General features: G+C 36.8%; 2 protein-coding genes across 6 annotated transcripts in view; one reads left to right on the forward strand and one right to left on the reverse strand.

Moving 5' to 3' along the window:
• Positions 1-4,542: 4,542 nt before the first annotated feature.
• LOC120090199 lies at positions 4,543-8,419 on the reverse strand. Of its 2 annotated transcripts, XM_039047741.1 has the most exons (5): positions 8,100-8,419; positions 7,597-7,755; positions 6,602-6,774; positions 4,819-6,430; positions 4,543-4,724 (listed from the first exon to the last, which is right to left on the reverse strand). In XM_039047741.1, the coding sequence occupies exons 1-5, from the start codon at positions 8,232-8,234 to the stop codon at positions 4,668-4,670; spliced, it is 2,136 nt and encodes a 711-aa protein (XP_038903669.1). In that variant the 5' UTR covers positions 8,235-8,419; the 3' UTR covers positions 4,543-4,667. The 2 variants fall into 2 exon arrangements, with proteins under 2 accessions (XP_038903669.1, XP_038903670.1); XM_039047742.1 differs by lacking the exon at positions 7,597-7,755.
• Positions 8,420-13,130: 4,711 nt separating this feature from the next.
• Positions 13,131-20,834, forward strand: part of LOC120090220 (zinc finger SWIM domain-containing protein 7) — a 26,476-nt gene continuing 18,772 nt past the window's right edge. For all 4 annotated transcript variants that reach the window (XR_005485448.1, XR_005485449.1, XR_005485451.1 and 1 more), the window contains exons 1-3: positions 13,131-13,243; positions 13,355-13,376; positions 13,471-13,576. Coding sequence is in view for 1 of the 4 variants with exons in the window: in XM_039047768.1 (XP_038903696.1) it covers positions 13,183-13,243; positions 13,355-13,376; positions 13,471-13,576 (189 nt within the window). In the remaining 3 variants the exon portion in view is untranslated. The remainder of the gene's footprint in view (positions 13,244-13,354; positions 13,377-13,470; positions 13,577-20,834) is intronic.

The following is a 20,834-nucleotide window of genomic DNA, read 5'->3' on the forward strand; positions in this document are numbered from 1 at the left end:
AACTTTGAACCTTGAACCATATAATGTTCTAAGCTCAATTATGCATGTTCTGATAAAATTCTGATGTTGAACTTTGAACTTTGAACTTATATGTTCTGATAAAATTCTGATACTGATAAGAGCAGTAGCAGAACACATCCAAAACCAATTATACAATGAATGTTTTTACAGAATACATACTTGAAACAAAATGGATAACAAACAAAGATTATACAATGAATGTTCTTTCAATTGGATGTGTTGTATAATTGGTTTTGGATGTGTTCTGTTCTGATACTGAGAAAATTCAATTATACAATGAAAAGAGCAGTAGCCAGGTGTTCTGATAAAATTCTGATACTGAACTTTGAACTTCATAAAAAATATGTGTTCAATTATACAATGAATGTTTTTACATACATAAAAAATATGTGTTCAATTATACAATGAAAAGAGCAGTAGCCAGGTGTTCTGATAAAATTCTGATACTGAACTTTGAACTTTGAACTTTGAACTTCATAAAAAATATGTGTTCAATTATACAATGAATGTTTTTACATACATAAAAAATAAGTGAATGTTTTTACTAAGAATGAAAAATACAATTGTCCTCTTCACTTCTCTGAGCAACATGTGATGGACAATTGGACTGTTGAGCACCATATCAACGTCAACAAATCGCCCAAAAACTGTTCTTTTGAGCATGGCCAACTGCGTTGGCGTGAGCTTCTCTTTGATAATCTTGCTTGCATTGGCAATGTGGACCAAGCTGGTTACTTGACCGGGAATTCGTCACCTTCAGCTATTCTGAAACGTGTAGCCATCTTAAATCACTGCATTTATTAAAAAATTCAATCGATAAACTTCTTCAGAAAAAAAAATATAAAAAAACATTCTGATTGAATCTCGCTGATTAGATTCAATCAGTAAACTCCTTCAAATTAAAAAGTTTTTAGGCGATTCTCAATTGTCCATCACATGTTTGCCAGAGAGGTGAAGAGGACAATTGTATTTTTTATTCTTTGTAAAAACATTCGTTTATTTTTTATGTATGTAAAAACATTCATTGTATAATTGAACATATATTTTTTTATGAAAGTTCAAGGTTCAAAGTTCAAAGTTCAGTATCAGAATTTTATCAGAACACCTGGCTACTGCTATTTTCATTGTATAATTGAATTTTATCAGTATCAGAACAAAGCACATCCAAAACCAATTATACAACACATCCAATTGAAAGAAAATTCATTGTATAATCTTTGTTTGTTATCCATTTTGTTTCAAGTATGTGTTCTGTAAAAATATTCATTGTCTAATTGGTTTTGGATGTGTTCTGCTACTGCTCTTATCAGTATCAGAATTTTATCAGAACATGTAAGTTCAAAGTTCAAAGTTCAACATCAGAATTTTATCAGAACATGCATAATTGAGCTTGAAGATTGAGAAGGCGAGTTATGTGTGATTGAGATGTTTAGTCGAGATTGGGAGAGTGAGTGTTAGGGTAGCGAGATGTTCAGGATGTCGTGCGGGATTTTTTTTTGGTTTTGGTTTGTGGAATGATTGGTTTGGGTTTTTATTAAAGGGGATGTGTGGGTGGGGGTGTGTTTTCTGGGGTTTTGGTGTGGTTGGGTTTGGTGTTTGGGTGGTTATGTGAGTTTTGCATGTTAGGTTGTTATTTGTGTTGATATGGCGGGAGATTGGTTTCAATCAGGTGGGGTAGGCCGAGGGATTGTGGAGGAGAGTAGCCGAGGGGGGTGTTGAGGGATAGCGAGGATCGTAGAGGAGGATGGAGTTTCTGTTGGTCGAGTATATGGTTGTTTGCAGATGTAGAGTTCTGGAGGGAATTGGATGTAGGTAGTATTTTGTTATTCATGTTGTGTTTCAAGTATAGTGTTAGGATTTGTATGGAGATGGTATGGATAGTTCATTGGTTTTTAACGTATGAAGATTTGAGATATGTAGTTTGTTATCCAGTGGTTTTGTTTCAAGTATGGTTAAGATGAGAGTTGTTATGAAGTCAGTGTTTTGTTGTTTACACATATGAAGATGTGGATAAGCCACCGGATTCTTTCCTATCTCTCTTCTCGGGCCAGATCGAAGGAGACAAGTAAATGTAACAACCAAGAAAGTAAATATTGGCAGATTCAACACTTTCTTCCAATCTTTATTGTTATTTTACCGGAAGGTAATCATTATATCGCTCTTCTCAACCCATTGAATTGTTACAGATGGAAAATCGATAATATAACCACACCAGAGAGAAAACTAAAATACTCAATTGGAAAAAATTATGAAAAACTAAGAAAGTAGCTTCTAGCCTTCTATATTTCAAGAGGTGCGGATCCCTAGCTGTTAAGCGAATAAGTGGAAACAGATATCTCTTTCTAATCTTCTATTTATTGTGTAACTTAAAAAACAATTGAAGGTTCCATCACTTCATGGTCTCATACTTTGAAAATCAAAATGGAATAAACAAAATACAATATTGCAATCAATAATCATGTTACGTGTGTAAAAAACTAATGGACTTCGATACTCTCGTTCAAGTGACCTCATTACTTGTAACATAAATGGATTGAATTGAAATACTTCTCATCAATCCTCGCTCTCTCTCACAATTTGGTCTCTCTCTGAACATTTCTCGCCTCTCTCCAACTCGCTCTCTTCTTGCTCCTTAATCCTCGCTCTCCTTTGTCTCTTCATCAGATCTCGCTCTCTACCTACTCTTCTCGCTACATCTTTCTCGCTTCTAAGCTCTTTATGCAATGTTCTGATAAAATTCTTGATGTGTAATTGACTGTTGAATATGATTACATGTTCTGATAAAATTCTGATACTGATAAGAGCAGTAGCAGAACACATCCAAAAACCAATTAGACAATGAATGTTTTTACAGAACACATACTTGAAACAAAATGGATACAAACACAAGATTATACAATGAATGTTCTTTCAAATTGGATGTGTTGTATAATTGGTTTTGGATGTGCTCTGTTCTGATACTGATAAAATTCAATTATACAATGAAAGAGCAGCAGCCAGGTGTTCTGATAAAATTTTGATACTGAACTTTGAACTTTGTACTTTATAAAAAATATATGTTCAATTATATACAATGAATGTCTTTACATACATAAAAAATAAATGAATGTTTTTACATACATAAAAAATAAATGAATGTTTTTACAAAGAATAAAAAATACAATGTTACATATAAAAAATATGGAGTGTTTGCCCATAGCTGACACGCTAATAACATCCTATATTACCTCATCTTCTCCTGAGTGATTACGGATAGATCAGCACCAGTCACCAGGTGCTCCAGAAGTTTTATTGCGAAGATGCCATCCTTCGAAAAGGTGACAAGCTTCCCACAGACAGCGAATGTCATTGAGTCTGATTTTTGCCCTCTTCACTTCTCTGAGCAACATGTGATGGACAATTGGGCTGTTGAAACACCAATACAACGTCAACAAATCGCCCAAAAACTGTTCTCTTGAACATGGCCAACTGCGTTGGCGTGAGCTTTCTTTGACAATTTGTTTGCATTGGCAATGTGACCAAGCTGGTTACTTGACCGGGAAATCTGTCACCTTCAGCCTATTCTGAAACGTGTAGCCATCTTAAATCACTCCTGCATTTATTAAAAAAATCAATCAATAAACAATCTCGCTAGAATGGATCTCGCTAGCATCGGCACGCGCTAGAATGGCTCTCGCTGGCACGCTCTCGCTAGAATCGCTCTGGCCGGTGACGCTCACTCCGGTGTCGCTCTCTCTCACAATCGCGCTCTCTCCGGTGTCATTGAAGGGTGGAAGAAGGATTTGAAAGATAAAGTGGCTTGCGATCTCATGGGATTTGAAAGATCAGTTAGACAAACATAACAATGAGTTAGAGAAGGTTTAATAGAATAGGCTTGCGATCTCATGTTCTATTCTTTAGTTATTTGTAGATCTTGTTAATTACATACTTTCACAATTAATTTATGGTGGGGCCATTGTTTGCTTATATTTTTAATGATCATTCTCTCCTTTGTCTGTTGGATCTCTTACGATTGGATCCCAATGATATTTGAACCGGTTCCTTTCTAGTGAAATTTAGAACCCCTTTCAAACTTTTTCTTTTTTACTATTTCATTTTCTTCCTCTCAACTCTCATTTTGTTTCCCTCTCTAAACACTCCTCTCGGTGGCGTTTCTTTGATGATGGTGACAACGAACAAAGTAACATTCTTTGATGATGGTGACAACGAACAAAGTTGTTTCTTCTTTCTCCAGCGATGTGTGATATTCAAAACGGTATGCAAAATTTTTTAGACACCAAACAAACTTAGTGCAAAGGGTTGTTTTTTTAGAAAATTGTAATGCGTTCTTATGTTTGAATATTTGCATTCTTTTCGTTTAATTTCTTCACTTTTCATCTTTAGGTAACACTTGAACTCATAATAAAATTTCAAAAACAACAATTAGCTCATAAAAACTAATATTCATAGTTTAGCATTGTAAAGAAAGCAGGCTGTGGGGTGTGGTGGCCATTGCAACTGCAGAATAGAAAAATGCTATCATAAATGGAAATGAAGATATCATTCAGTAAGATATCATTCAGTACAGACATTACTGCCAAGGCAGAATGTAACAGAACAGTTGATTTGTAATGTACAACATTTACTTCCTCCAATGGAGGAAAAGATTACACTTCGTTCATAACTTGTTTCCTTTCCTCCTCTTCAGCTTTGATCCAGGCAGCCTACATAGCATGAAAAAACAATAACCATTACATAACTTCCTTCTATATAAGGTAAGATGGTTATCAAATCAAAACATCACATATTTACATGTACCTTGTCTCGTTCAAGTTTGGAGAGATGAGGTCTCATGGAATCTCCCAAACTTAAGCCTCCCCAACCTGACTGTAGGTCATCTTTCTCTCTAGCTTCACGACGTGTTCGAAAACTTTTGTTCTGATTTTCTGACTCCTGAGAAGACATCAGCTTTTCTCTCTCGAGTCTTGATTTATGTTTAACCAGAATCTCACCTAAACCCCCACCACCATCTCCTCCTCCATTGATCGCTGAATGCATACCTTTCTCACTTCTCTTTAGGTTGTTCTTTAGTTTGCTTCTCATTTTCTCTTTCTCAAGTCTTGAGACATGCTTCACTAAAATTTCATCCAAGCTTTGGCAATCTGATGTATGGTTGTCCATCTGTTTCTTCTTATTTTGTCTTTGGTTATCGTAGTTACTTTCAGCTAACACAGCGACCATCTTTTCCCTTTCCAGCCTGTGCACCGGCTTCACTAAGATCTGTTCTAAACTGTCTTCCATGTCCCTTCCCATCCTCGATGAAGACTTTGGCATATTAACATTTTCCTTTCCCTCTGTTTCCATCGATGGTTCTTCATGCAGCTCCACTTTTCTTCTGTTTTTTGCTTCTTGTACTTCTTTTTCGAGCCGTGAGACGTGTTTCACAAGATACTTATCAAGACTAGGAATTGCTGATACAACTTCTTTATGACTAACAAATCTTTGCCTTGCCTGCAACTTCTTGCTACAGGTCTTGAATTCTTCTAACTCTTTGCATTTAGTCTCATTAACTTCCTTCTCAAGCTCTGAAGGTGCCGTTGTTTGCATAGTTTCCAAGCTGGGAACAACTTTCTCATCCTGAATGCTGCTCAATTTTGGAAGGTTTTGTGATGCAGATTTAGCCAATTCCTTTTCTTTGTTCTTTCTGCTATTCTTTGCTTCAAGCACTTCTCTTTCCAATTTAGTTACATGCTTCACCAAGAACTTATCTAGGCTGGGAAGTTCTGACTCAACTTGCTTCCTTCCATTGTGAAAATCATGAGGCTTCCCACTTTCTACCTCAGCCAAAGCAGCATTTAAACCACAAGTTGCAACTATGGTGGCAAGAGAGGAAAGTTCATCTTCTTTTAAACGCCTAAGCCTTTCATACATCAAGTCCTCAATCTTGGTCTCTTTCTCAAAAGTTCTGTTTCTCATATGTAAATCCAGCATCTTGCAATCCAAATTGTGAGAGCTGAAATCAGATTTTCGAGGCGCTTGATCAAGTTCTGAGCCATTTTCTGATTCACATTCAGAAGAAATCTCAGATGGGTCTACATTAGTATCACAATCTGGGTTCTGAGAGATTTTTCTTAAGAGTTCTTTAAAGTCATCTTCTCTTAAAGAAGAGCAACTTGCAAGCCTAACCAATGCTGTTTTTACTGCTGCAGCCACTTCCTTATCAACCTCAAATTCTGTCTCAAAAGATGCTGTAATGGTGTGAGTTGTAGATCCACCACCACCAAAAGATGAAGTTTCCATTTTGTATGTCTTCCGTGGACAATTGGGTGTATCATACATGATTACTCCCATAGCTGCAGCTGCTTTGAAAGCTTCAGCTGCAGTTTTCTCAGCTCTGTACATTTGCTCTTCAGCTTCTTTACATTGAATTCTAGATAGCATATAATAATTCAAAAGATCAGAAATCAAACAAGTTCAACAATCGTCCTCTTAAAATCACCGATTGATCCAAATGCTTAAGCTGATAGATGAAAACAAATTTAATATTATTATATAATCTAACACATACACAGGACAATAAAAAGTGTGTACAACAAAATACCTAGCCGCTCGGAGTATTCGACACCAAGAGGTTTCGACCAAGGCTGCTTTTCGAGCTTTCATTGCTTTATGTGCTGCCTCTCTTGCTGCCATTTTTTCTTTCAATACTCTGGAGTAATGTGGATTAGAATCACCTAAAGTCTCGTCTAATGTTAAATTCAGACCATCTACTTCCTGCCGTACATTATAGATTTCCAGTTCAAGTTGGGTACAGAAAGATAACATGAATTGTAATGGAAAAATTGCCCAAAACCCAAAAAATTCTAGCAGACTAACCTCTTTTCTGAAAACATGTTTTTTTTTTTTTTTTTTTTGCCATGTGAGTACCCACTTTGCCCTTACTTTCAAATGAACAATTTCTCCATTTCTCCTCTTTGTGTTTCTTCTTATATTACCAAAACATCAAGTACCAGAGATGATTTAAGTTTAAATTTTGTAAGGCATTGCTTTAACATTTTGCTCAATTAATAAGTATGGTTTTAAAAAAATACGAGAAAACTTATGAAAATGAGTAGTCATTAAGCTAAAATGGAGTTGTATTGACGGAGATATGACCAAAATAAAATCAACGTTCCAACAACAATAGGTGTGCAATCCCTAACCTTGAGTGAGCGATCACTAACCTCGAGGTGTTTGATCGTGCATCCAAATGAGGATGCTTTAATATTTTGCTCAATTAATAAGTATGGTTTAAAAAAAAATACGAGAAAATTTATGAAAATGAGTAGTCATTTAGCTAAAACGGAGTTGTATTAACGGAGATATGACCAAAATAAAATCAACGTTCCCAAAATAATAGGTGTGCAATCCCTAACCTTGAGTGAGCCATCACTAACCTCGAGGTGTTTGATCGTGCATCCAAGGTTAGCGATTACACATCTCAAAAAGATAGAAAAAAATATATCTTCAAAAAAGAGACCAAAGTTTTTGGATTTTGAGTTATTTTGGGCAATTTTCCATTGCAATATTAATGCAGAAGGGACAAACATACTAAACCTGCAACATTTTAATTTTTCTCTTCAAGTAAGAGTCCACGTTCTTGCGTGGGAACCACTTGATAGGGGAAACCTTCCTGTGAGGAGGCTTCTTGATTTGTGATGTAAATTTGTTAAGACCGTGCATTATTGATTGGCTTGTCTCTTTCAAAAATTTACTCTGTGATCAATGTATAAAGAAGAAAAAAGGTTAACAAACACAACAAAGATTTCAAATCCAAACGGAAAATATCATGGAGTCGAGATTTAACAGATTCTAATCTTACATAATTGAATTGAAAGAAAAGATATCAATAACTTGAATAATTAGAGTTTACAAAGTACCAATTCAGTTCTACACAAGTAGAAAAGAGATTCCAAAATCGAAGCCAGAACAATCACCGTCGTTTAAAATGACTCAAATGAATAAGTTCCACTTTTCAATTCCGAAGAAAGAAAACAGAATTTTTTTAAAAAAAAAAAAAAAAAACGAAAAAACTTCAAATCAAGAAACAGAAGCTGTACCCTTCCACTTCTCGCTTTTGCAGAAACAGGCTCGCTGGAGTCGTTCTTTTTATTCTCCGAATCAATATCAGTGAATTCGTTACTTCGATTTTTCGATGCTGAAACAGATTCCAAGTTCAAGTAAGCTGAATCCATGACGGATCTTCTAAAAAATATAGGTTGAAGAGAATCAAGCTTTCAGAAATCAAACAGATTTGATGTGAAAGATGTTTGAATCAATTGCAATGAGAGAAATGTCGAATTAATTTCTTTCTTGCGGTGGAATTTTGCACGGAATCAATGAGAGAGAGAGAGAGAGAGAGAGCTGTGTTTAATTTTCTTTTTTCTTTTTTGAAAATGGAAAGTAGCCGTTACGCCTTAAAAGGGCGCCTCTTTAGAAGTCCCAACGGTTCTTTTAAAAGTGGAATTATCGTCTGTGTTTCTGTACACATTTTAATATTATCCTAACCAATAGCTAAATGACACGTTGACGTTTTTTTCTTGAGAGTTGATAGTTTTTGTACAATTTTTATTGATATTTGCATGCAATATTTGAAATTATTAATAATAATAGAAAAAACAAAGCAACAACGATATTTTGTATTAAAATTCAAATAAATCATAGATTAAGGACCAATGGGTTAAATCTCTTGATTTGGAATAATTTTAAACCACGAGATATATGTTTTAGTATAACAACAATTATGAAATGAATTGTGGAACTTTCGATTTCAAAGAAGAGATTACATATTAAATTTTCAGAGCGAGAGCGAGATTTTAAGATGGGGAGGGAGAGCGAGATTCAGAGCGGGATCGAGATGTTGAGAGCGAGAGCGCGATTTTGAGAGAGACCGAGAGTGAGATTTTGAGCGAGATTTTGATAGAGAGCGAGAGTACACTTCAATTGCTTGTACAGCTTAATGACAATTTTTCTCTTGCTCTGTAGGATGACAGGAAAGTGTATATTTATTCGATTTGGAGGTGCTTGGGATGAAAATGAAAGTTTATATATTGGGAGACAGTCGAAAGGAATCGTTATGCCCCTTACAGTGAATTATGAATAACTTAAATCTCGCATTTACAGGGCTACAAAAATCAGTTCTTCAGAGTTTGATCTTATTCTGAAAGTTAAATATAATCTTGAATTTGAAGCCCCTCCACAATGCATAACGGATGATGATAGTCTTGAGTTCTTTCTTTTGCGATAAGAGGTTAATATACTTTAGATAGCTGTAACGTTGAAGTCTAAACAGGATGAAAGGGTTGGAATGGGGTCTGGAGATGTGAGTCATGATGATACGGCTGTGGACAGACATTACGAGGAATCACATCAGTTTCGTCGGGAAGAAGATGATATTCCGTTGTCTACCAACACTGATATTCCACAGTCCCACCAACACTATACCATCAACATTCGATTATATGGATTGTGGTCCTTCAGTGGATGTGGATGTGAATGAGCAACCAGCATGATTGAATGAAATTAATCGTGATCATGGAGATATGCGTTGTTCTACAGTAGCTTCAGTGGTTCCACCATCTGTGTCTTCAAGTCATAGGACAGGGTTGATTATGCCTGGCACATCTTCGTTTGGGATAGAGGACGTTGAAGTTGGTTAACTATTTTTGAGCAAAAAGGACTTGAAAATGAGATTGTCTATTATGTCCATCAACATAAATTTTGGATTTAAGGTCAGGAAATCAACCAAGTCTCTGTTCACTGTTAAATGCATTGGGGAGACATATAAATGGAACCTTCGTGCAGTCAAAATGGAAGGGTCTGATATATTTAATATCACAAAGTACTGCAGTTCGCACACATGTTCCATAAGAATTTTGAATCATGACCATAGACAAGCAACTGCTACGGTTGTTGGTCAACTCATCAAAGATAAGTTATGATAAAGCGTGGCATGCAAGGGAAGCCGCATATAATCTCGCTAGAGGTACTTCAGAACACTCATACTCCATACTACATGCCTGTGGAGAAGCGCTAAAAATAGAAAATCCGGATACAGTCTTTGAGGTCGAACTTGAAGATGAGGTGCATTTCAAGTATATGTTTATGGCATTAGGGCCTTGTATTAGAGGTTTTGCAAGCTGTCGGCCTTGTATTATTATTGATGGGTCATACTTGAAAGGAAAATACAAAGGCACCATATTGGTTGCGGTTTTTATGGACGGGAACAATCAGTTATACCCACTAGCATATGCAATAGTGGACAATGAAACTGATCGATCATGGAAATGGTTTATGTTAAACTTAAAATAGCGGAGAACCTGATAATCTGTGTTTGTGTCTGATCGGATGGTATCTATCGGAAATGCTATTCGTGCATTTTTTCCTACAACATTTCATGGATTGTGCACATGGCATATAAAACAGAATCTGGTTACAAACTTTAAGGATAGCACGGTCGGGTACACGTACAAGATAATCGATTGGACGATATTGTCAATCTTCACACGAAGGAATGCACGTGTAGGGAATTCGAATCACTTGGTATCCCGTGTTCCCATGCAATTGTTGCAGCCAAGGAAAGAAATATATCCATCCACGGTATTTGCAGTCAATTTTATACAATGGACTATTTAATGACTGCGTATGCGGAGCCTATAAATCCACTTGGTCACATATCTGAATGGAAAAGACCTTCTGGATACGTAGAAAATATTATCTTTCCTCCCAAGTTTGTGCCATAAGCTGGGCGACAAAGAGTGAGAAGAATTCCATCCAGAGGAGAATTTCGCAGACAAATGAAGTGTGGTCGGTGTGGAAATTATAGACATAACCGCCAAAATTGTACTGAACCGCTTACAATTGTGCGACTGCCGAAAGTGCTAGAGATCGAGACACAAACACCCCTCATCAAGTTTAGTTATAAATACCATTGACCATTTTTTCATATGTCATACTTGTAATATACTTCATACTTTTTCATACTTGTAACATACTTCATACTTGTAACACTTGATACTTGATACTTTCATCTTGTAAACAAAAAATAAATAAATAAATAAATAATAACAAGCTGGAGTATTTATATAATGGCAATATTCATACTCTCTCAATTTTCATACTCTCTCAGTCTTCATACTTGTAACAAAAATAGATCATACTGAACACAAAAAATAATAACTTCATACTCTATCAATCTTCGTACTTGTAACAAAAGTGGATAACAGATACTTTCTCAATCTTCATACGATTAACAAAAAACAATGACTTCATACACTATCAATCTTCATACTTGAAACAAAATGGATAACAAATACATATCTCAATCTTCCTACGTGTAAAAACAATGACTTCATACTCTTTCGATCTTCATACTTATAACAAAATGGATAATAAATACTCTCTCAATCTCGCTTTCTCTCACAATCTTGCTCTCTTTGAACATCTCGCTTTCTCAATCTCGCCCTCTCTCAACATCTCGCTCTCTCTGAACATCTTGCTCTCTATTACAATCTCGCTCTCTCTGAACATCTCGCTCTCTAAATATCGTTCTCTCTTACAATCTCGCTCCCTCTCAACATCTTGCTCTCTCAATCTTTAAACTTTGAACCTTGAACCATATAATGTTCTAAGCTCAATTATGCATGTTCTAATAGAATTATGATGTTGAACTTTGAACTTTGAACTTACATGTTCTGATAAAATTCTGATACTGATAATAGCAGTAGCATAACACATCCAAAACCAATTATACAATGAATGTTTTTATAGAACACATACTTGAAAAAAAATGGATAACAAACAAAGATTATACAATGAATGTTCTTTCAATTGGATGTGTTGTATAATTGGTTTTGGATGTGCTCTGTTTTGATACTGATAAAATTCAATTATACAATGAAAAGAGCAGCAGCCAGGTGTTCTGATAAAATTCTGATACAAATATTTGAATTTTCATAAAAAATATATGTTCAATTATACAATGAATGTTTTTACATACATAAAAAATAAATGAATGTTTTTACAAAGAATAAGAAAAACAATGTTACATATAAAAAATATGGAGTGTTTGCCCATAGCTGACACGCTAATTGCATCCTATATTCACTTTTCTCCTGAGTGATTACGGATGGATCAGCACCAGTCACCAGGTGTTCCAGAAGTTTTATTGCGAAGATGCCATCATTCGAAAAGGTGACAAGCTTCCCATAGACAGCGAATGTCATTGAGTCTGATTTTGTCCTCTTCACTTCTCTGAGCAACATTTGATGGACATTTGGGTTGTTGAACACCATATCAACGTCAACAAATCGCCCAAAAATTGTTCTCTTGAATATGGCCAACTGCGTTGGCGTGAGCTTCTCTTTGACAATCTTATTTGCATTGGCAATGTGGGCCAAGCTGGTTACTTAACTGGGAAATCTGTCATCTTCAGCTATTATGAAACGTGTAGCCATCTTAAATTACTTCTGGATTTATTAAAAAAATCAACCTGTAAACTCCTTTAGAAAAAAAAATGTAAAAAAAAACATGCTGTTTAAATCTCGCTAGATTGGCTCTTGCTGGCATCGCTCGCGCTTGTGTCACTCTCGTTTGAATTGCTCTCGCTGGTGTCGCTCTCCCTTATCTCCCTCACTCGTCTTCAACCACATAACACATCGAAAACCAGAAAAACAATTAAAAAACCATAGGTTCACTTATATCTCCGGTGTTGCTCTTTTCGACGTCGCTCTATCAATTTCACTCTCATTTATCTCCTTGTCTTCAACCACGAAAGACATCTAAAACCAAAAAAACAAACAAAAAAAACAATATTGAAAGAAAGATTTACCGTTAAGATTCGATTGAAAGCGGGAAGTAGAATCGTTTGCAAGCCGGAAATAGTTTTTTTTCGTTTATGAGCAATATAGCCGTTAGCCTTGGAAAATTTGAATGGATAATAGTTTAGTTTTAGTGGGTTTTCTTCGTAAAAAGGTAAGAAGATGAAGTAAGGACAAATTAAGTAATTTGGTAGGACGATGACGTCAATTGACATTATTTTTTTAAAAAAGGATCCTTTGATATTTTGGGCCCAATTTTTGAGTAACGTACAAATTTTCTCAAAGGCAATTTGGTTCTTATTTCGGACAAAGAATTTCGGTGGAAATGAGTGCGAGTAGTCTGGTAGCTGAAGCTGTGTGGAAGCAGATCGAGTCGACCCGATTAGGTTTTTTCTTTCCCTTCATTTGTTTTCGGATTTTCTCCTTCAATAACTCATGATTTTCTCTTTTTTTGGTTCTCAATCTTTGCTGAAATAAGCTCGAACTGATTTTCGCAGTGACTGACGATCAGCTTTCAATGTGAGCATTCTCGATTCTTTCCATTTCGAGAAGTCTTTCTTCATCTTATTATGTTCATGGAACCTTGTTTTTGACTGCGTGGATGCTGCTTCAGCTTGCATTTCTTGTTTGGCAAGAACTTCGAGCGAGCTACTCGAATTGTTGATCAAAGAGGGGTGAAGAAAATTTCAGGCGACCCAAGCACGCGGTCTATCTTTCAGGTCAATTTCTGTTTATTTTTTCTTTTTCCATCTTATTTTTGTTGAAAATTCCGTTTGGCAAAATGAAGATGCCGTTTGGGGTTTGCTAAGAGTTGATAATGAATGGGTATTAGCTTAAACAGATCTGGTTAATTTTCTGTTAATTGTTCTATATGTAGTTAGTATAGTTGTTATCATCATTATCTGTATTCTTGTATTCTTCTTTTCTATATAATGGCAATTGTGCCTATCAATAAGATCATGGAGAGGTTATCAAGAAAGCTACTCTGGAAATCTTTATGGTACCAGAGCTGAAAGGAAGAAGTAGGTGTGGATAAAAATACCAGAACCTTGATGAGATATAGGAAGAGATTGCCCATTTCCCACCTAATACTCTCTTCACCATTATAAGCAGAGGAGATATTGAGGTTTGCAAGATCACTAGTCAGATATGCATTACAACCTCTGTTAGACAGCCAAATTTGAGAATCTTGAGATAGCATTCTGGAACCATTAACAGAGGCAGCCGTAGCAGCAAGTTTGGCAGGAGGATGCCTTCCTTGGAATGAATAATTCATTCGTTGATAGCAGTCAAGAGCTGTATGCCCAAATGTCATGCAGATTTGACAGTCAACTTGATTAGATTGCCAATCAGAAGAAATTTGTCCAGAAGAGACAGTATTAGGCATTTGATTATCACCGATTTCCATTTTGATTCTCATTGCTTCCTTTATTATTTTGATTATCTCCATTCCAATTGCCATTGCGATTCTGATTTCCTCCTCTATAATCTCCTCGATTTTGATTGTCAAGATTTGCAACCATTGCCAAAGAAGTGATTGAACTTGCATCCTTGATCTTGGCTTGAGCTTCTAGCGCTAACTCTTCAGTTTTCAGTAAAACATGCAACTCATCAAACGAAATTGTCTGAGATCTAGTGCACAGAGAGGTTCGAAAAACATTGTACTCAGCGAGTAATCCTTTGACAGCATAGATGACTCGATCTTCAGCATCAATGATTATAGAAACAGCAGCTAATTTATTTATTATAGTCTTGAACCTTTGAATGCATTCATCGACAGTTTCACTTGATTTCTTGGTGATACTTTGTAATTCGAGAAGAAGATGATTTTTTTTTTTCAAACATTTCCCATACCACTTTAGATGTTCGAGATCCAACTACATAGGAGAGAGTAGTTTATGATAAGGTTGCATTGATCAACAATATTAAGGCTTGATCTTTTTCATACCATTGCTCATACTTGGGATTAATGCACGCTGGTTGTCCCTAAGTACTAATCATATTAGTAGGAGCTGGATAAGATCCATTGACGAAGCGATAGAGCTTGGGAGCCTTCAGAATTGGAGAGATTTGATACTGCCATAACACAAAATTGGTGGAGTCAAGGCATACCGGAACCAGGTTGCAGATGTTTGTGAGAAGGAACATTGGAGACGAAGAAGGAAAAAAAAAGATGAAGAGAAGGACCGCACTGCGTTAGTCTGAGATATGCTCTGATACCATAAAGATTTTCAGAGTAGCTTTCTTTTATGTCTTCTACATTTATGTCTTGTTGTAAAAAAGATGTTCCCTTTTCCATGTCTTCTACTTCTACTTGTATGCCTTAGAAATTTTACATAGAGATGTTCGGGGCCCTGCCCCTAACACTTCAATAGATGGCCATCAATTTTATGTCTCATCTGTTGACGACTTCTCATGATATACGTGGATGTTTCCTCCTTCATATAAATATGAAGTATTCTTTGTTATCTTTAATTTTCTACCTTTTGTTGAAAATTTGTTGTCTTGCAAACTTAAAACCTTTCATAGTGATGGTGGAGGAGAATTCGTTAATAAAAATCTTAGCCAATTCTTCGCTTCTCCTGGTGTCTTACATCAAAAGTCTTGCCTCTGCACCCCTGAGCAAAATGGTATTGTTGAATGCAAATATCGACTTATTATCCAAATGGCATTATCCCTTTTGTCCAAGTCCTCTGCCCCTTTAAAATTCTGGTATTTTGATTTTGCCACTGCTGTTTTTCTTATTAATCAACTACCTTCCCCAGTTCTTCAAAACAAATCTCCTTATGAAGTTCTTTTCTCTTCTCCACCTGATTATTACTTTCTTCGTGTTTTCGGATGTGCATGTTATCCCTTTTTTTGTCCCTATTCCTCTCACAAACATCAACCTCGCACCACCCAATTGTGTTTCTTGGCTATCCACTTGGCTACAAAGGTTACTTGTGCTATGACCCTCTTGCAAACAAATTCTATATTTCTAGATATGTTGTTTTGGATGAAAATATTTTTCCTTTTACTAACTCTTGTTCAACTCCAGCTACATCTACTCAAAATACTTCACCTGTATTTTTTCCTAGTCCATTACCATTTATTCCCGATCCCCAAATACCAGCCTCTGACACTTTATCTCAGTCCCTTTCTTCACCACAACTTGCTCCAACATCCTCACAATCCCTAAAACATCAACCTACTGATATTCCACTTGTTCCTTACCAGCCACCAAACCACCTCCTATGCCTACATTTACTGATGCTATAGACAATCAACAACCTACTTCAAATGATCCATCTTTCTCCAATTCTTCTCAAATACCAGAATCAGTACCTATACCATCTCAAGAGATTGTCATTCCCACTGTGCATAATCTTCATCCTATGCAGACAAGATCTAAGTCTGGTATTTCCAAGAAAAAGGTCTTTGTTGCAAAAGTTTCTACAAGCAGTTTGTCTATAGAACCATCCTCCTATACTCAAGGCTTCTAAAGTTACTAAGTGGAAAATTGCAATGAATGATGAGTTTGAGGCTCTTGTCAAAAAAGGAACTTGGAATCTTGCTCCTCTTCCTCCAAATAAAACAGAAATTGGTTGTAAGTGGGTTTACCATATTAAACGAATTTCTGATGGAAGCATTGCTAGATATAAAGCAAGGCTAGTTGCTAAAGGATTTCATCAAGAAGGAGTTGATTGTTTTGATACTTTTAACCCTGTTGTAAAAAAGCTTACTGTCAGAATTGTTCTTTCATTAGTAGCTTAGTTTGATTGGTCGGTGAGGCAATTGGATGTCAAAAACGCTTTTCTTCTTGCTGAATTACAAGAGGAAGTATATATGCAACAACCTCGAGGCTTTCTTTACATGGACTTTCCTGATCATGTTTGCAAATTAAAGAAATCATTGTATGGTTTAAAATAAGCTCCATGCACTTGGTTTGAATGCTTTACCTCCCGTCTTCTGCGGTTTGAATTGTTGCTTCACAAGCTGATCCTTCATTATTTGTTCGAAATCATAAAGGACCATTATCATATTTGTTACTCTTTGTTGATGGCTTAATATTGACCGGTAATGATGTTTCATATGTAAATTTTCTTGTGGATCAACTAAGAAATAGATTTGACACGACTGATCTTGGAGCTTTGACATATTTCTTAGGTCTCGAAGTACAAAAGAATGCTATTGGTATTGTTGTTAGTCAAGCTAAATATGCTACCGATATGTTGTCTCGGTTTGGTATGAATGGTGCAAAACTGTGCGTTACTCCATGCTTTACTTCCTTCTTTAATACTCAAGCTCCTTTGTGTAGTCTAGAAGATGCTAAATCATATAGATCTATGGTGGGTGGTCTACATTATCTGACATTTACCCGTCCTAATATATGCTTTGCTGTAAACCCAGTATCCCAATTTATGCACTCACCAACATATGATCATCTCACTGCAGTCAAACGTATTTTTAGATACATTTGTGGTACTCTATCAACTGGTTTGTATTTTCGTCGTGGTTTTTTTTCTCTCTGATGAAAAATAGAGTAGGGAACAGAAAATAACACACCAAGAGTTTACGTGGAAAACCCTAATTAAGGAAAAAAGCCACGGGATAAGGGAATTATTATTAGAAACTGATACAATGGAATACAGTAGATCAACAGCTTAAATAGAGAACAGGGAAACCCTAGGGTACAATGAAAAGACAAAAATACCCATAGGGCTCAAAACCCTAATTTCAACACTCCCCCTTAAGTTAGGGCGTAAATGTCAATAAGTCCCAACTTGCTCACACAAGTATCAAACAACTGTTTGGAAAGCCCCTTTGTTAGGACATCTGCAATTTGTTGATTGGAGGGAATATAAGGAACACAAATGTTGCCACTATCGAGTCTTTCCTTGATAAAGTGCCGGTCAATCTTCACATGCTTTGTTCTGTCATGTTGAACAGGGTTGTTTGCTATACTTATGGCTGCTTTATTATCACAGTAAAGTTTCATTGGGCTGGTATGCTCTTGATCAAGGTATTTCAAAACTTTTTCAAGCCAGATCTCTTCACAGATTCCTTGACTCACAGGGGTATTCTGCTTCAGCACTGCTTCTGGCAACAACACCTTGTTTTTTGCTTCTCCATGTAACAAGATTGCCCCACAGAAAGGTACAGTATCCTGATGTTGATTTTCTGTCTACTACAGATCCTGCCCAATCAGCATCGGTGTAAGCTTCGATACATCGTTTTTCAGTTTTCCTGAACATCAAGCCTTTCCCTGGAGAAGTTTTTAGATATCTCAAAATGTGCTCCACTGCCCTCATGTGTTCTTCGTATGGTGACTGCATGAACTGACTTACCATACTTATTGCATAAGAGATGTCGGGTCTAGTATGAGAAAGATATATTAATTTCTCAACAAGTTGCTGATATCTTTCTTTGTTCATTGGAACACTTTTACTCATATTACTTAACTTTGCATTGGCTTCTATAGGGGTGTCAGCTGGTTTGCACCCTGTCATACCTATTTCCTTAAGCAGGTCCAAAGTATACTTCCTTTGGGAAACTGAAATTCCTTCTCTTGATCAAGCTACTTCCATTCCGAGGAAGTATCTTAGTTTTCCAAGGTCTTTAATCTCGAATTCCTCGGCCATCTTTGCCTTTAATCGGTCAATCTCTGAGGTATCATCACCTGAAATAACAATGTCATCGACATAAACAATCAAAACTGCGATTTTCCCAGAAACAGACCTTTTAGTAAACAGGGTGTAATCAGAATGACCTTGTTTATATCCTTGAGATTTTACAAACATAGTAAATCTGTCAAACCAAGCCCTTGGTGACTGTTTCAGCCCATATAAGGACTTTCTCAATCTGCAAACTCGGCGATCAAACTGTCTCTCAAATCCAGGGGGAGGACTCATATAAACTTCTTCCTCCAGTTCTCCATTGAGAAAGGCATTCTTCACATCAAGTTGGTGAAGGGCCTAATCCTTATTAACTGCAATAGAAAGAAGGTCTCGAACAGTATTTAGCTTTGCAACTGGCGAAAAATTCTCTGAATAATCAATCCCAAATGTCTGAGTAAAAACCATTGCTACTAATCTTGCTTTATATCTGTCAATAGCTCCATCGGGCTTATACTTTATTGTGAATACCCATTTACATCCGACTGATTTATGACCATTCGAAAGATTGACTTGATCCCATGTATGATTTTTTTCGAGGGCTTTCATTTCTTCCATAACCGCTGCTTTCCATTCAGGACTTTCCAATGCGGTTTGTATTTTTTTGGTATCACCACTGTGTCTAGGCTAGTAGTGAGGGCCTTGAACTCAGGAGATAAATTACTATAGGACAAGTAGCTTTGCAACGAATATTTAGTACATGATCTCGTACTTTTCCTCAGGGCAATCGGAAGATCAAGGGATTCATCTCTATCTTTATTTTCTTCTAACATACTGCATTCTCCCTCTGGTTCTGTTATTTTGGGACTCTCAACATTTTTCTTAGTGGGAATAAGAGAGGCTTCTTTTCTAGGTTCTACCATGTCCTCAAGAGTCACACGCTCATTTGTCTCTGAACCATCATCAACCTCAATCACACCCCTACTAGCATTATCTTTCCTACTGTTGCTCTCAACATTTTCAACACAAGCATCAGTGTTATCACATTTATTATCATGATCAGGGATAGGACTACTAGTACCTGGAACCAATCTTTGTTCAAACTCATGGACTGGAGCCGGAGAGATGACAGGTGGCGCTATTTCCTTCCTAAGATTCTTTCTATAGTATGTGATCCAAGGGACTTGTTCAGTTGGGAGGATGGGTGCGTTGGTGTTGACACTGACATCAAGGATGGGTTCAGGTTCAGATAAGGTAGGAAGACTGGGACCCCAATTGGTTTCTTCACTGGAATGCTCCCCCTGAAGAGAACCATTGGGAAAGAATGGTGGATGGTCTTCGAAGAAGGTCACATCCATAGAGACAAAGTATTTCCTGGAAGGAGGGTGATAACACTTGTACCCACGCTAATGTAGAGGGTATCCTACAAAAACGCATTTTTGTGCTCGAGATGTAAACTTGGTACGGTTAGGTACGTGTGTATGGACGAACACCATACAGCCAAAGACACGAAGGAGTGCATCAGAAAGAAGTCTGAAGTTTGGGTAAGACTCTTTGAGATAGTCTAATGGGGTTTGGAATTTAAGGATCCGGGATGGCATGCGGTTTATGAGATGGGTTGCTGTCAGGATAGCATCACCCCACAAATAAGAGGGAAGAGAGGTAGACAACATAAGAAAGCGGGCGACTTCGACTAGGTGACGGTTTTTTCGTTCGGCCACTCCATTTTGTTGAGGAGTGTACGCACAGGAACTCTGATGGACAACACCTTTCGAGGTAAGGAATTCTCGTAAGGTGTTACTAAGGTATTCTCAACCATTATCACTTCTGAGGATAGCAATTTTAGCGTTGAACTGGGTTTTTATGGAATTGTAAAATTGTAGGAAAACTGACGTGACTTCTGATTTACCTGTCAGCAGGAAAACCCAGGTTAGACGAGTATGATCGTCAATAAAAGTTACAAACCAACGCTTCCCAGTTATGGTAGTGACTGGTGAAGGACCCCAGACATCACTATGAAATAGAGTAAATGGTTTAGACAGCTTATAAGACTGAGAAGGGAAAGAAACACGAGGCTGTTTTGCTTGGACACATATATCACATTTCAATTTAGAGATATTAATATTACGAAAAAAATGAGGGAACAAATAGTTCATATACTGAAAATTAGGATGGCCAAGACGGAAATGCCACAACATATAATCAGTTTCAGAAATAGAAAAATGAGAAGAAAACAAACTAGTCCTATCACATAGCCTAAAGGAAGCTTCTTCGGTAAGGAAATAGAGTCCCCTGTCATGCCAGGCCGTGCCAATTGTCCTCCCCGAGGTCAGATCCTGAAACACAACATCATCAGGTGAGAAACTAACACAACACTTCAAAT

This window comes from Benincasa hispida, chromosome 11, assembly GCF_009727055.1.
Source record: "Benincasa hispida cultivar B227 chromosome 11, ASM972705v1, whole genome shotgun sequence".
NCBI classification, from domain to species: Eukaryota; Viridiplantae; Streptophyta; class Magnoliopsida; order Cucurbitales; family Cucurbitaceae; genus Benincasa; species Benincasa hispida.